Genomic DNA, 16960 nt, shown 5'->3' with positions numbered 1-16960 from the left:
AAGGGAGCACAGGACCTAGGAAAAGACCGGTCTTCATTCAGACAGGATCATATTTCAGCTCATGCAGCAGGGGTAGTCATCAAATATTAAAAGCAAAGTTAACAGAGCCGCTGTACGTGCAGTCATTGTCCTGCTTTTGTTTAGCTCATCTTGACATTTAATCCCAGCTAATTAACAAATGATATGATGCACAGATAGCCTACTAGACCAGACTCTGGAATTTCACCTGTTTTGTTTTTACAATAGTCTTCTTCACAAGCTTTGCGGTTATCCAAGTTTAATACTTTTTATTTATTATTATTATTATTATTATTATTATTATTATTATTATTATTAAATTAAGTGATAAAAATACAGAAATAAGGGAGAGGCATGTTTAACAGCCATTTCCAATCATGGATACTTGTACCATGGCTAAAATAAATGGATAAATGGCTGAAAGTGATGGGTAGTTAAAACGTCCAGCTGCTGCCACTACATGTGGTAGAAGTATAACTCACCTAAACGTTGACAGTGCAATTGTTTGAAGAATTGTTGTAACAAGATCCACTTTTATATAATACAATTTAAAATAACCGTTTAAAATCATTTAAAATGAACACATTTGAAACATGACTGGCGGTGTCGATGAAGGGGCACTTTAGGTGGTCTGACTAGAGCTGTGTGAGTACATGAGACAAAAAAAAAAGAAGTTGCGAACCACTGTTCTAGAAGATCTGAAAAAAGAAAGCAACTTAAGTTCCGGTCACGGAGTGCTTCTGTGTGCCACTGCCTCCGAGTGGTTTTCCTTTGCGATGCCCTGTGTTTGCTCATCAAGAAATTAAATTCCCTCATAGGTGTGAAATATTGGCTATATTTAGGCTTGTCATCCGCACATCCGTTCACATTGTTGGTAATTTAGCACTCTGTACTTGTGGAAATGGATAGTTCAAAGCTGTGGCTGGTTGATTGTCTGACTGCTTGTGTTACATATTTTAGATGATAAACGAATCACAGAAATGCCTCAACCTTTATCCAGTCCTGTCATTTACCCTCTACAGAGAAGCCCATCCTTCTTGGCTTCAGTTCGCTGTTTACGCTGGCAGGCTTGCATTTTGCTCCTGCTGCCTGTGACAGCCATTAAAATTAGCTCACACAGTGCCATAATGGTGAGCAGCTGTCACGGCGTAGACAAGAAGGGTAAAGTGCAGCATTACTAGAATGTATTGGACTCATAGAGGGAAGGAAGGGGAGAGGATAATACCAGGGCCATCTTTTCTGTTTGGCATAAGTCATATTGCCATAGTGTGATATTAAACAAACCTGCATTGCTTCCTAAACCGACCGTTTAATCAGATGAGATTTATTTTATGGTTCTAATCACGAAGAGAAAAAATTTTATCCACTTACCAAAAAAACGTTTTAAATTACTTAGCGCTGAAGCTTTTTAATGCACGTGAGCAGTGTATTATTTACTTTATGAACACAACTTTTGACACATTTGGATCAGTCATTTTTGAATCTCTTTGCAAACCACAGTCAAGTCACGTGCTTAGCCTGTGTGTATTCAGTAGGTTGAGTGAGAAAACACCCAGAGAAGGTCAATAAATACAAGGCAGTGTCCCAAACACCTCTGTGGCTGGAGGCAGTATTTTACCCAGTGTGCATGAGTCAGGCGGTTTGACTTTGATGCACTGAAAGGACCAAACTAAAAGGACATCAGATTCATTTAGATTTAAACTTTGAATTTACACTAAACTATATACTAACCTGGATATACACATACTGTACTAGATACATGTAAAAGTAACATTATTAGCTGCATAATTCAAATACTGTATAAGAGTTCAATCTGTCTGTTTTCAAGTTGCTGTGAAAGTTGCGCTGATTTGTGTCAATACACATATTGATCTTCTGTCTTCTGCAGTCTCTTCTACAGACTCACAGCCGCATCAGTGACCACCGGAATCCGATATCATTCGGTGGGTTTTGCCTTGAGATCAATAATTGACCACACAGAAAGTTGTTACTGACCGAGGAGGAGAGTGGAAGGTCCCTCCTCAATGTCATTTTTAAAAAAAAATTATAAATAAACATGCCCCTGTGATGACTGGCATGTGACTTCCTGTGTCTGGATTTGAGCCTTTTGTAGTCACATGATGCACCAATAACATCAACAACACTGAACAAGCACACGGAAAAACACCGTAGACAGGCCTACCCTCCATCACATGTGCAGTACAATGTGAGCATCTACAGTGAAACTGTGAAATGCATCATTAAACAGTTATTTTTTTTATCCTGGTGATTCTCTGCTGATTATTGAGCTTTATCATCACTGAAAACAAATTGTGATGTTTAAGTTTAAAAACAAAAATTAAATGATGAATGTTGTCAAATGTGGTGCCATGAGAGTGACCCTTGAAGAAAATAACTGGACAGTCACAGTTGTGCATTACATTACATTACATTACATGTCATTTAGCTGACGCTTTTATCCAAAGCGACTTACAATATAAGTGCGCTTTCAACTCTGAAGGTTCAAACTCCAGACAACAAGTAGTAAGTGCATTAGCTTTAAATAAGCAAAGCTACAAAGTTTCAAGATAATAGAATTCTTTTTTTTTTTTTTTTGTGGATTATCCGAGGTGTATTCAGAAGAGATGTGTTTTTAGCCTTCTGCGGAAGATGTGTAGGCTTTCGGCCAACCTGATGTCGATAGGGAGCTTGTTCCACCATTTAGGAGCCAGGACAGCGAACAGTCGGGATTTCGTTGAGTGATTAGTTCTCCTTCGCTTGTGCGAATCAAAAGTTATAAAAACATTGAGCAGGTACAGACAGAGACGCCTATGTCTCTTGGTTATTAGTCATAGTTGTTAATATGAATAACACATTCTGTTATATGTATTTCACCATACATTTTAATGATATGCAGGCCTTATGTTTAGGTAGTAAAACGGAGGTTGCATATAGTCTAGTGCAACGAAAGTACATTATGGTCCAGGGCTACATTCAATCAAAGATCCTCTATGTTCAAAACCGTTTCTGGATAAATCTTAAGACGGTGTGCACCGTTTCGCTACGGTTTCCGGGTTGAACCACATGTTTCCTCGGAACGGTGTGAATGGTGTGCAACCTGTTTTATACTGTCTATGTGTGCAACGAGCTTAACTCCAAGGTAGGTATGTTTGAGGTATGTGATGTGAGGTTTCTTGTTTGGTGGGTGTTTTAGAGATGTTACCCAATCAGGAGCGACTTATGTATGTAAACTCGTCGTAATAAAAAGGCAGTGCAACAATGCACACAGCAGGGTGTTCCATGGTCAACAATGTTCAGTTTGAATAAACGTGTTAAGTTTTGTCAGGGATGAACGTGATGCAGGATAAAGCGTTGGCTTTGCCCCCCGCCCCTGCTATCTGTGTGTCCCCTTTGCTACCTTAAACAATAACAACAACAACAACAACAACAACCTCCTCCGAGCTATCAAGCTACACGCTGAAAATGGCAAGTTTTGGGTCATAAGGCAGGCCTGCTTGGTTCTTTCAGTGAATGATTGATAAAGATTTACAAACAATATGTTTACTGCATTTACTATCTAACTGGGATATGCTGGCATGTTTGCTAACCAGTTATAGAAAAAGTTTTATTTCCTAAGCATCGCCTATCATTTGCAGTAATAAGCTAGCAAGCTAGACATGGCGTGAAAATGGATTTGGTTGTGTCCCACTCGCGATAATGAAGTCCCATGGACACACGGCGATACACTGGTAAGAACACATTACGTTTAACCATGTAACGTTATCCAGCTAATTTAAATAGCTAACGTTGCTGTATTGTGTGAACAGTCAACTTCATTGAATATTTTATTTGGCATTTTCTTTTGTGGGAAATTAGCCATTCCAGAGCTTGCTTCCCTACTTGCAAATGTTACACCAAAACAAGCTCCTTCCCGAGACTAATTTGCAGGGGCACCGTCGCTACGTCCGCAGCCCAAGATGATTTAATTAATTAATTAAAGAAGTGCAAGTGCAGTTTCTCTGATCCCAGATTTTATGTGTGTTGTAGCCAGACCTCACTCTCATGCTGACACAGCTCTGTGGAAATAGGTTTGACAATGCGAGACTGCACAGTTGAGGTGCCCCGCTGATTCTCTTTCTGCTCCGTTTTCAGTTTTTATTTATAATAAAGGAATAACCTCAAAAACAAATCCATTCATCTGAATATGAATTAAGTTTTGTTCTGAATTGTCCCTTTCTGTGTATTAACTGCATATATGTGTGGTGACACAACAGGAAAACGGAAACTGTGTTAGACAAAGATTTGTATTTGTAACCACAAACAGTGGTGCGAAAGTCCTTAAAAGAGGAAATGCTCTTATTGGCAAATTTTTTTCATTCAAATGAAATGCTCCTTTCTCAAACACCACATCCTTCTGTGAAAAACAAACAGTATTTTAATCACCCCCCACTCAACCAACCTTTATTCCCATCATGGACAAAATAGATGTAACAACGCACACTACACTTTCCCCCTGGGCACATGGTTAATTTAATTTGCTGCAGAAACTATATATTGTAGACTGTAGGTGTAGACTGCTGTCGGCACCTGAGATAAGAGTACGAATAAAATAAAGCTGAACCTCTGCATAGAGCAAAGCATTTAAAAAATACAAACCTGCAATGTTGTGGTTGTTTTTGCCCTGTCCTGAATCCTGTCCTGCCTAAATGCAAACAACTTAAACACCCTAAACACAGTGAGATGAGTTCCAGCTGCCTGTCTGAGTCCCCCCTTTCCTCACCCTGGCCCCTTTCCCCCTCCCTTTGTGGCTGCAGTAGTTTGACTCCTACAGGCTGTTTGAGTCATGCTGGCTACTGGCCTGGCATCCACTTTTGCAAGCCACAGCCCAGTTCAGCCTGGATCCAGCCTCATGAAGTGTGCCCTACCCAACTTGTGTTACTGCTGTCAGAATATGTTTTTAGTGCATATAATTGGACTGTTTGGAGTATTAGCGGGGTTACTTCTATCAGCTGAAAGTACTTTATTAGTTTCATCAAAGATTGTATGCAATATTTAGTGTATATAGTAGAAAAAGGATCAAAACAGAGGTTATTCATGGAATGAATCCACCTAGTTGCTTTTGTGTGTCAAACACTGAAAACAAGTTACAAGAGGCAACTGCAAATTATAGTTAAAAACTTCAATGTAATGTTTAAATTCAGTAAATGTTCTTATTGTAAAGTTATAAACTAATACAGAATTATTTTGAAATTAAGATGACAATGATGCCTTACTACCTTACTAATATGTATTACTGCATTAAGACAATATTTGAACGTGTACTGTGTGAAATCTGTAAAAACAAAGCTTGAGGAGGTGTCATTTACCATTTGCAAACCATAATTTGACAGCACAGTGATTCAGTGTGCCACCTACTAGCATTACTGGAGCCACTAACCAAACCAAAGGAAATTTTGCAAGACCATGTAGCTACATTTTTGGAGTTTAGTGCATAACAAATGAGCTGTTTTGATTTCAGTGTTGTGCTTATTATTTGTCAAGAAATTGTATATGAGCTATATGTCGGGAGAGCAAATGTCGAGACAATTAGAAACATTGTGAAAAAAAATCATTATTGTGGAACACAATTGCTTTCAAAAACAGTTGTTTTGCTCCTCTCCATCGATTCAATTTGTTTTTTTATAACATTTGCAACTAGACGTATAAAGTTACTTATATGGTAGGCTATACAAAATGTGTACAAAAAGCCATTATGGAACAAGTACCACAAAAGGTTAATATAAATTGATATCAAAGAAAACACACTTAGGCACACACTAAAATGTCCCCATCCCTCAGAGTGTAATCACACACTTGGCTTTTCCCTCCAACCTGATGTGACTGATCAGAGTCATCCCATCAACATGTCATCATCGCGTTAAACCTTCTGCCACTGCTTGGAGGAGGGAGAGCCAATCTGAAGGCCGGCGAAAAAGACCTGGTAACGGTGCTTCCACATGATGAAGGCACCGATGGCACACACGAGTGCTTGGGCCAGGTTCAGCACGATCTGGAGCAGGAAGTAGAGTGTGAGCGTCCCGGTGATCACCTCGCAGTCGCTCACTCCCTTGTAGGTGAAGGTGCGGGCTATTGGGTCATTTTTATCCTGATCCAGTGTGCACACGCAATCCTCTCCTGCCTGCTCACATCTGAAGCTACTGGTCTGTGTGTAGTGGTGTCCAGCGAACGACATAGCCAGCACTGAAATGACCAGGCCGATTGTACACAGGACGAAGTACAGGAGCTGTCGAGGGCAAAGGACAAGTCAGACGTCGTGCACTTTTACTTTGAAAGCTTAGATCCGAAAATCTTTTCTTGTCTTCAACTGGTGTTTTTTTATTATTATTATTTTTTTTTAATACTAAAAGTCTGGCTCCTGCTTTAGTCTGTTGTCTCATGATTAACCCAGAGTGCCAAAACTGAAGCTTAGAAACAGACATGCTGGCACAGTGCCTTTGGCAAGTTGAATTCAAAGAGATTACCCACAATGCTACAAGGCAAGGCCTGACCCTCAGTGTAGGAGCCCAGCTCTTAGCACAGAGGAGACACTGCACAGGCAAGACTGCCCTGCAGCTACATCCGCTTCCCACCTTTAGTGCACGTCCTGCGTGAGCATGTAGAACAACAGAGTGTCTAAAAATACAGTCGTAAAATGTGACAGAGGCTTTGTGTTGTTTATGCAATTGCACAATCTCAATAACACTAAACCTTCATCTTAATCCTTCGCTTATATAACAGGAGCCTACATTCGCTCTCGGTTACATGCTGCTTATGGAATTATGCAAGTGATGAGCGGTGTTTGATTGAAATGGCATTTATGTTCCTTTTGGAAGAGCTGTGAAATCTGGAGCATGGCTGGTTACAGGGATATGTATGTACAGGAAGTGACCAGTACTACGCTGAACACGATGTACTTCACTAAATGGAGATGATCTGTAACCCCAAAGCTGGTAATAAATCTGAAAGGAGTCAACACTGGTATTGTTGTTGTTTATAGTCTATGTGGTGTCCTGGGACACTTTTTTAATCAGCGCTTACAAACTCAAAGGACTAATGTTTGAGAAACTGAGCATCTTCAAACAATAAAGAATTATTTGAAAGGGTTATTAGAGAGTCGGGACCAGAACTCCAGTTACAGCACACGTTCTACTCACTCGACTTGTTGCTCGCCTTGCACTGAACTGTAAAGCCATAAGTAGTATGGCCATTAGATCATTGAGCTATTTGAATTGATGACATTAATAAATTAAAGAACATTTGTTTTAGGGCCAGAGAAGGAGACACTGTGGGTTAATAGCAGCTGTTCTGGCGATACACATTAACTGTTTTTTGGCTTTATTTTTGATACAACAGTACTTACAGTATGGATTCGTAAGGGAGTAAAATGGATCGGGACTGCAAACACGACACTGAGGAGTTGAAATTTTAATCTACAGAACTCAAGGCTCCTGTAAATGTATTTACTGCAGTGCGACAGAACGGACGTCATATTTCAATAAGAAAGAAGAAGAAATATGCATAATTTCGTAATAACAACTTCTTATAAGATAATATCATGTCCAACGTCTGCTTTGTAAACTTTCTATATAAAAATGTAAATCCCTGTTATTTTGGTGAGTCAGACAGTCTGATGGTATTTAAAACTACACAATACGTGGAATTGGCTTTTTATCTTAACTTTCTGCAAAGACCATTTTGCAAATGATCTGCCCTTTTTAAAGGTTTTGAAACCCTCTCTTCACAGCATATGTACATATTTGAACCTGGTATGCACGTTGCAAATGCGAGCAAGACAGAAAAATAGAGGATGCTGCTTTCAAGGACCTGCTTCTCAGTAGCAAACAATGGTGGACTGATTTTAATTGCCTTGAAATGCCAACTGCATATATTGTATAGCTAATGAAGCTGTACAATCATATGGGATTAATGAATGCACTCATAGGAATCCCCACAGAGCTCTTTTAAACAAGAATGCAGTCAAATGCCTTTCTCACATAGTCATTTACAGCTGCAGTTTCTTAAGAATCCTATTAGAATTGCAGTTTCAGTGAGTAAAACATTGTTCACACCTCTTACTGCAACTAAGATTCTACTCTACACCTTGGGTCAATTTCAAAGAGACATATTGTGCATGAATAGAGGAACCTGATTTGACTTCATACATGACATGACAGATTGTCATTGCCAAACTGATTTGTTTACTTTCACTGTGTCAAACAGGGTGTATGGACTCACCTTGCCAATGAATTGCATAGACGTTCTCTCATCAGGGAGGTAGGTGATACAGTACAAGATAAAGCCCACGATGGAAACTAAACACAGCTGCAACACCATATCAGAAAATATTTGACATTGTTTAATTAGATTCACTCGTATCAGGACAATGAAAATAACAACATAATACTCATTTTGTAGCCTTACAACACCAACAAAGAATGCAGTCAACCCATGCACTTGTACCTTGTTGCTATTATATAAACCTACTGTTTGTGATGTACAGTGTGAGTGGTAGTAACAGTATAGTAAACAAGAATCTTGTTCTAGAAAGTATTGTGTACCCAGGTTTTCAGGGGTGTCTTAATTTTGCATGATTCAGCAGTAAGCCGTCATCTGATTACATTACTATCTCCCTCCCTCTCTCACACACACACACACACACACTCTCACTCTATCGCTTCAGTGCAATTGGAGTCTTGTGACTGACGTGCAGCATCTTATTCAAATGTTTTTCTCAGGTTCTTAAGCGCTCAGGATTGTCTGGAAAGTTCTTGATGACCTCAGTGTTTTTCACTTGGCTGAATCTCGTGAGGATCTAACTCGGGATGTTGGTTGTCCGGGATGTTTTCGAGAGCAGATGGCATCTGTGATAAGCTAGGTTAGGATTCAAACAGGAACAAAACGTTTTTTATCTATCACCAAAATGTGATCTTAAATCTTACTCCAAATTATGATAAGTAAAATGTAACTTTTTGTTGTTTTATAGTGCACATTTCACAGAAACGGTTCATTATTGTTCACATAAAAAAAATTTTTTTTAAATGCAAAGAACCATTTAACACTTACACTTGAACTGACACTTCAATTGCTTTTAGCGTGTAACATGTCATCTGTCAACACACTTCGACTTTCTGTAGCACTTTAAATCACATTTCAAGTGCTTCATTATTTATAGGTTAACCGGCATTCAAGCAATCTCTAAAGCCCAATTTATGGTTCTGCGCTGAATTTTCGCCGTAGGTACATAGGTACGTGTAGATACGGTCCCTACACCGTAGCCTGACGTGGACCTCTCCATGAATGTAACTACACATCGCAGCGATGCAGACCGCAGCAACTGTGATTGGTCCGCTTGGCTGGGGTTGGTAGCGTCACATTTCCCTCTACTCATTTCCGGGATCTCCTTCTCCGTGAACAACATGAAATCAAGGAACGGGTTAACTTTTACTTCTACAGTTTCCCGACCTTGGTCAGAAAGCACAGGGGAGACACTTTGTTTTTCCTTCTCCACTGCCGGAGTCGTTACTCGCTCCAAAGCTAACTACCAGCACTCTCTCCCTCGCTCTACCACACCCCACGCACACACAAATACCGGCTCTGCTATTCTCTTAAAAAGATGTGCTAGAACGAGGCAACACACACCAGCTCACAGGTATAAATCCTCACAACGGCGTAGGCCACTTACGTAGGCTCTGCGTCGAGCCTACGCACAACCATTAATCCGCCTTTAGCTGCTTTCATGGCTAAGACACCAACTGACATTTTAGCTTCCTTTGTCTCTAACACTTGCATTAACTCCTCAACTGTTACGGACAACTTAAACTGACAACTCTACTTCCTACATTGCTTAAACTGAAATTTACATTTTAACTGATTCAGCTCTAACACATTTTATCTGACACCTCAGCCCCTGTCAACACTTACACTTCAGTACCTCAACTTTAACACACACACTTCAACTCCTTTTAAGTGTATCAATTTAAACTGTTTCTATATATTTCACATGCAAAGAGTTCACATTTTAAGACAGATTAGGGCCAAGTTCTTTATAAAACTCAGCGTTTTCTGGTAACTTAGTTTTGACATTACACACATTATTACCCACATAAACCTACTTTAAAAATATACAGCTTAACTTTTTTTTTATTAAACTTCTGGATGAACTTAAATGTATGGTGTATTCATGTGTTTGCATAAATTGATGGTAAGGATGATGAGGTGTAAGCAGGTACAGAATGCACATCACAGTTGCAAATAATAAATTACAGTATGACATCGGTGTTCAAAGGTCACGTTGGAATATGACATGCTGTGATTGGCTGGCTTGTCTCATCAGGCCAGATGTTGAGGATTTGTTGGACACAGAACGTGCGAGCAGGCTTGTGTGACTGAGACGGATTGTAGATTCAGGTGTAAGCATTCTGATGAACATGACATGGAGATTTATTAGAGCATGACAATGCCAGGGATTTCCCATGCCTACAGTGACCGCCTGGCTGAGACCGGTGGTAAGAGCCAGTGTTGACATGCAGTGTGGTGAAGATGGAAAACACACTGAGGGATATAGCTGAGGGTCATGCAGCAGGAGACTCAGGGTCCATGCAAACATGTAAATGTAGTGGCTGATGTTAGAGCATAAAGATGGAGCTTACAATGATTCCAGCCCAGTGTGGTGTCTCCCTGGCCAGGAGTGAGGGGCTGATGGCCAACATAAGGAAGGCCACGACTGTGACGGCCACCCCCAACAGCAGCTGGAGCAGGGCGACGAGCAGAGGGAAACGGCAGACTCTGCATTTTTGGCCGTCCTCTGGCGCTGGGCTTTCATCTCTCTTCTTCTTGTTGCCCTCTTTGTCTGAGGAACCTTTCTGCCCCTGACCCATTTCTCCTCTTTTCTTGACACTCTTTTTCCCTTTCTGCACTCTCGACTTTTACTGTTGCAGTGTCTGAGGTGGATAAGCCTGCCTGCCGTCAGCCTCTCTCCCCTCCCTTCCCCTCCCTGCCAAGGCCTCCTCTCACCATAAGCCCAGCTCGGCTGCTATTTGGAAACAGAGAAGGCTCTGAACTAATATGGAAAACATTTGGACTGGATTCCTAAAGCGGCTCCAGTGCCACATATAGAGCAGGCAGCATACTGTGGAGGAAAGGAAGAGGAGGGAAGGGGGGCAGGAAGTCACAAAGGGGGATTCCAACTTACGACTGTGAGATGATTTCACTTGTAGTAGTACCATTAAAAAGAAGAAAGGGAAAGTACAGATGCATGTCAGCAGGTATGAGTTAATGAAAAGCCAGCACAGAGGAGGTCACACTTTGTTTGAGAGCCGGAGTGGTTGGATCGGGTTTTTTTGTCAGCACTGTTACACAAGAGAGCCATATGCTGCCAGCCAGAAACTCACATGACTTACAGGAAGAAGTAATGTGATCATAAGGCATGTGAGAGCATTACAGTGCCTCAGAGTGTTTTTGTGCGCTTAAATGTTCACAACAGAGGAACAGGTGTCACCGACAATCAGTTTAACTTCTCAGAGTCATTTATAAAACTTTTGTAATTTGTAACAAGATATATTTTGATAGAAGGTTCTGGATCTTGTTTACTGTTATCTCTAGCAAATAGTAATAACACCACAAATTGAGTGACTTTGAATCATTTTTAATGATCTTTGGATATTCATTGTTTTAGGAGATCAGACAAATCAAGAAGTCAAAGTCACATAACGTCATTTAGCATTTAGTATTTTGGGGAAAAAAAAAAAAAAAAAAAAAAAAAAAAAAAAAAAAAAAAAAAAGGGGGACGAAGAAAAAAAAAAAAAGGGGGGGGGGGGGGGGGGAAAAAAGGGGGGGGGGAGGGGGGAGGGGAAAAAAGGGGGTTTTTATAGATAAAGTGTTGCTGCTAATTGGTCCCACATTAGTCTTGAAATGCTTATTTGCACATTATGAGTGCTTAAACTAATATTTACAATACACACGTTGATTTAGTGCCAAGTACAGTGGCAAAACGTTACAATGTGGAGAGTCCCCAAACCAAATCCTGCTTAGGGCCCCCAAAAGTCTTGGGCCGGCCCTGGCAGCACCCAGAGATGAGATTAATAAAAAAGACTTCGACGCACGTGTTTGAGCACACAGCTGGGCCGGTGCCATGGTTACTGACAACGCAGCTTTGAACGAGTGGAGACGTCGGAATAGGTTACCTATGCTGTTTACGCTCTGTATTTACTTCACATTAACCTCTATGTTTTCACGTTATATTAGCATGTATTGTATTGTGTTATGTAAAGATCAGGAAGTTCCCAGTTTAAATTTTGTTTTTATTATGAACAGCATGAAAAACTGCAATGTTTTTGTTATTGTTTTTGAAGTGATAGATGAGCATTTAGGACATGTGGGTTCATTCTAAACTGTTAATATTTGCAGGATTGTTGATTTCTGACTAATTATTTATCACATGAGATCACAAGATCACAAGACAAGTTTGCGAGTCTGTGAAGTTTAGGACCCCAAATAGGCTATATGTCAGATGCATTAACGGGGATTAAACTGCATGTCTCTCTCAATCCCGTGCGCCTTTTCGTCTATATTTTGCGCATGTTTCACGTTTCTAAAACCAGATCTAACATGGTCGGACTACATCGCTATATGTAGCCTATAACACAGAGAAAGAAGGTCTAATTATCGGACTTTGTGCTGGTGCAGGCTACACGTGAGTAGGAAGCTGTTACCGAAGGCGCGCGTGCGCTCTAACCACATCACCGACGGCTTTGCAAAGTGGCAGCTCAGAGAACTATAGATATCAGTCTGAAGCGAAGCTCCACCGGAGGACACGCACTGTGCATCATCTCCCCCAGCCGTCCGTGTGTGGGTCGTAGAATAACAAACATTCCCTGAAGAAGATCGGGAGCGGACAACCAGCAGCAGAGCAGTGATGGATGAAAGAATACCGCATTTACAGGACAGACAGTTCATGGAGCACGCTGATTTTTTGGGGTGAGTGTCGCTTTTGGCAAACTTTGTCAAAACTCTGTCTAATAAACTGTTATGACAACCTGGTGAATAATCGGACACTTTCCTTTTTTACTTTAGGGTGGATTACCCCTCTCTCTACATGTGCAAATCCAAAAGAGGAATAAAACGAGAGGATGGTGGGAAGGTGCGTGCGGTTTAGTTTTTTTCATTAAGCGACCTTTGAATGTGCAGAGTTTACAATAGCCTACAGTACAATACAGTAGCCCATTTTATTTTTCTATACATAGGCTGTATGTTTTAATAGGAGTAAACGCTTGTTTTGTTTTTTTGCCAACAGGATGCATACAAGTTACCACACCGGTTGATAGAGAAGAAGAGGAGAGACAGAATCAACGAATGTATTGGCCAGCTTAAGGATTTGTTACCCGAACATCTGAAGCTGTCGGTGAGTTCATGACACAAAGGACTTTACGTGCTCAGCGAAACATGGTTTTACATGACATGAGATCTCGTAAACAGCCTTCTGATCTTTGTTTTTCTCTTTAGACGCTCGGGCATTTGGAGAAAGCAGTTGTCCTGGAGTTAACGTTGAAACATTTAAACGCACTGACTGCTGTCACTGAGCAGCAGCATCAGAAGATTATAGCGCTGCAGAATGGTGAGATAAACAAACCAGAAGTTCATAGAAATGTTTTGCATGAAACTGCGCTTCTTTATCATTTTCAGTAAGATTATGGATGCATTATTAAAATGTTACTGGATTACATGACACTGTATTAGTCCCTACACAGAGAAAGTCCGTTTTTTACAGCAGCAGAACATGTACATGAACAGAACAAGGATAATGCGCATTCTGAGAACAACAGAATTATAAAACGTGCTTTGCGTGCGTCCGTTTTATCCTGTCATTGGCTCAATGTGCGACACTTTACAGAATACTGATCTGTTCATCTTTGAACTGATTGATTCGCAGGGGACCGGTCGATGAAATCTTCCATTCATGCAGATCTGGATGCGTTCCACTCCGGGTTCCAGGCCTGTGCCAAAGAGGTCTTGCAGTACCTGAGTCAGTTTGAGAACTGGACGACGCGAGAGCAGAGGTGCGCGCAGCTCATCAGCCACCTTCACAAGGTGTTGGCGCAGTTCCAGTCCGGCGCGCCGCCGCTCCAGCACCAGCTACCCGCCGGGGACGCACAGGATGGCCACAAAGCCGACAGCCAGGCCAACTGTGTCCCGGTCATCCAGAGGACCCAAGGCGGGGAGCTTAACGAGAATGACACAGACACGGACAGCGGATACGGGGGCGAGGCTGAAAAGGGCGACGGCAAAGATAAAGAATGTGAGCGCAATAAGGCGCAGGGATACAAGGCAGTGAAGATCAAGCAAGAGTTTGGAGATGATCGCGCTGCCAAAAAAACAAAGATGAACTGGCCTGGGAACGGGTTAGGTGGCACAGACCCCACCAGACCCGATCTGGCGTTTATGAACTCTCTGATGGGAATAAGCAGTGTGGGACAGCAGACGCCTATTTGCATGCCTTTCTACTTCATCAACCCCTCGGCCGCGGCGTCTTACATGCCTTTTTTCGACAAAAGCAACATTGAAAAGTACATGTACCCAGCGGCAGCTCTGGCATCCCCTTTCCCCTGGCTGTACCCTGCACACGCGTCAGCAGCGGCGGCCGCGGCGGCTGCTGCAGCTCTACCCGGCTTGTCTGTGCACTTTGGAGCCTCTGCTCAGTCCAAGGACTGCCACAGTCCAGACAGCGACGAGTCACACGAGGCTGAGTTAGGTTCACCTAAGGAGCGCGAGGAAAGTCCCGCGAGTGACGACGGGGAGGATGACGTAGCTGATGCGTCCCAAGAAAGCAAGAATAGCCCACATGATCAGTTTTCTGCTTGTCAGACGAGCTAATTTGTCTGTTACCTTTCCGTGCATTCTTTTTTTTTTTTTTTTAGAGTAGTTTTTAAACGAGGTTTCACAGAAGAGTTTCTCATGTTCAATATCTTGGCGAAACAGGAGACAGTTGTGACGGCGTGTGCCTTTTGCACTTATGCTAGATTAATCAATGTAAATTATTATCGACAATGATTGACATTAATACACGGCTGTGTTTTGCTGGAGTAAGTTTTTTAATCCTCTTTGATAAAAAATATTTTGAAGTGGCAGCATTGGTGCCAAAACTTTGAGTATATAGCCTATTACAACAGCGCGCCATATCCCAATCAGCGAGTCTCTTTGGATGTATGAAGTTGATACTGACCTCTGCCAAGGCTATTAAGAGCTTGGCTCACTCTGACTGTAAATATTATTACCTGGAATTCTGATTCATTAACATGTAAATGGGCCTATAAAAGACGTCCACAGCACCTCATCCCCAACTTTGAATGGGGTAGGCTGATTGGGAGGCACATAACTGTCCCTCCTGAGAAGAAATTAATGGTACCCCCACTCCTAACACAATACTTTACAAATGATGAAATGATGGGATAGGTCAAATGCCTGGGTTTCCTCAACTCATTTTACAGATCTGAGTTTACTCTGGTTTCCTTTACTTATTTGGTGTTGTGAGGAAATAAAGGAAGAAGAAGAAAAAAATCACTGAAACCATTCAGAATAATTGAAAGAAGAAACCCTTTATTTACAAGGGGCTGCTTGACCAGCATATTCTGTCCCCCCCCGAATGAAATATTTCAGCACAGAGATGCTGTAACATCATGTACCTCCAAGAAACATTGTAGGATAGCACCTTATAGATCTTTGATATTGAATGTATCTGTATTTTCCCAGCTGTTAAAGTTTGTATGTAGGATGATCTTTACTCTTTGAGAAGTAAAGTGCACTTTTTTCTGCTTTTACTCCCCCTAAACAGTCACCTTATCATTTTGAAAGTCAATCACTGTAGTTCTCTTAGAGCCTTTTTGTTGTGTTGAGTTGTTTTGAAATAAAAATAAATATGATTTCCTTTGAAAAGAAAGAGCAGAGATACGACATGCTTTGTGATGATTTCATGCAGTGAAGTGGCGATTTCCCAGATTTGAGAAAACACTGCTTATTTCTGTCTCTTTCTCGCTTTTCAAAGATTTGACAAAAGCGGGAAAGAAGCTGTGGTCATGTGGCCATCACTTATGATCGTTGCAGTTTTAGGAACTTTAACTTTATCTTGGCCTGTTTTCTAAGAGATTAATTCCTTTAAGTGTAGTGTTGTTCAGCTTTTTTAAATTTCACACGTGACTGAATAAACAGATGATTTTCATTGTATTTTGCATACATGACATTGCTTTTGTAGTTTACTTAAGCTGTTTTTTTGGCCTCAAATCTGTTAACTGTTATATAAAGTGGCATGTGTGTCTGTAAATAGATCTTTTTGTGAATATACCATAAAGTATTCATGTCTATGTCAATGTTGTAGAAGTCTATGTTTTTTTAAAAAAAGATTTAAATGAGCAACTGTTGCACATTTCGTTAATGCTTTACACATATGCTGTTATAAATTATTGCTGATGAGTTGTAAAATAAATATCAAAACTAAACTCTGCAGGCTTGTTCTTGTTTAACACAAATTCTGTTTTTGCTCCCAGTAAGACTTAATTTCAGTAATTTAACTAACAGGAAACAACACACACTGTAAGACATCAAGTTATATGTGTACAAGACAAACCGTTCAGAGTACAGTATTATGAATAAACAATACTGGAAGTCCAGTAGATGAAATGTGGTGTTACTAAGACTCTAATCAGCTGACAGGTCACAGCAGAGGAATGTACAGTGTACAGTAAGCCAAGGCTTTAAACAAATGGCATGTGATAACAGGCTGATGAAAAACAAGGGGCCTCCTCCCAACTTGTCAAAAACTTTAAGTAGGATCAAATCCAGTCTTTGTGGTTTCCATTGACTGGCTCATTGCAATATTATTTGAATCTTTATGCATACTTTCAATAGCCTTTAAACTTCAGTGTCTGACTTTATG

General features: G+C 40.9%; 2 protein-coding genes across 2 annotated transcripts; one reads left to right on the top strand and one right to left on the bottom strand.

The window, feature by feature from the left end:
• Nucleotides 1–4287: 4287 nt before the first annotated feature.
• sspn (sarcospan (Kras oncogene-associated gene)) lies at nucleotides 4288–11070 on the bottom strand. Its single transcript, XM_039809917.1, has 3 exons — nucleotides 10686–11070; nucleotides 8272–8358; nucleotides 4288–6280 (listed from the first exon to the last, which is right to left on the bottom strand). The coding sequence occupies exons 1-3, from the start codon at nucleotides 10911–10913 to the stop codon at nucleotides 5915–5917; spliced, it is 681 nt and encodes a 226-aa protein (XP_039665851.1). The 5' UTR covers nucleotides 10914–11070; the 3' UTR covers nucleotides 4288–5914.
• Nucleotides 11071–12759: 1689 nt separating this feature from the next.
• Nucleotides 12760–14940, top strand: bhlhe41 (basic helix-loop-helix family, member e41). The gene is made up of 5 exons (XM_039809860.1): nucleotides 12760–13011; nucleotides 13108–13174; nucleotides 13328–13435; nucleotides 13537–13648; nucleotides 13964–14940. The coding sequence occupies exons 1-5, from the start codon at nucleotides 12950–12952 to the stop codon at nucleotides 14902–14904; spliced, it is 1290 nt and encodes a 429-aa protein (XP_039665794.1). The 5' UTR covers nucleotides 12760–12949; the 3' UTR covers nucleotides 14905–14940.
• Nucleotides 14941–16960: the final 2020 nt, after the last annotated feature.

This window comes from Perca fluviatilis, chromosome 8, assembly GCF_010015445.1.
Source record: "Perca fluviatilis chromosome 8, GENO_Pfluv_1.0, whole genome shotgun sequence".
NCBI classification, from domain to species: Eukaryota; Metazoa; Chordata; class Actinopteri; order Perciformes; family Percidae; genus Perca; species Perca fluviatilis.
This window is presented reverse-complemented; position numbering and strand designations above follow the sequence as displayed.

What these genes read in the sequence shown, in the direction of transcription:
- sspn (XM_039809917.1), bottom strand. Translation starts at nt 10,913, where the DNA reads ATGGGTCAGGGGCAGAAAGGTTCCTCAGACAAAGAGGGCAACAAGAAG. An exon ending in CACACTGGGCTGGAATCATT is followed by an intron (nt 8,359 to 10,685) that starts GTAAGCTCCATC and finishes ATGGTGTTGCAG; the next exon opens with CTGTGTTTAGTTTCCATCGT. An exon ending in CTATGCAATTCATTGGCAAG is followed by an intron (nt 6,281 to 8,271) that starts GTGAGTCCATAC and finishes TGCCCTCGACAG; the next exon opens with CTCCTGTACTTCGTCCTGTG.
- bhlhe41 (XM_039809860.1), top strand. Translation starts at nt 12,950, where the DNA reads ATGGATGAAAGAATACCGCATTTACAGGACAGACAGTTCATGGAGCAC. An exon ending in AACGAGAGGATGGTGGGAAG is followed by an intron (nt 13,175 to 13,327) that starts GTGCGTGCGGTT and finishes TTTTGCCAACAG; the next exon opens with GATGCATACAAGTTACCACA. An exon ending in GATTATAGCGCTGCAGAATG is followed by an intron (nt 13,649 to 13,963) that starts GTGAGATAAACA and finishes ATTGATTCGCAG; the next exon opens with GGGACCGGTCGATGAAATCT.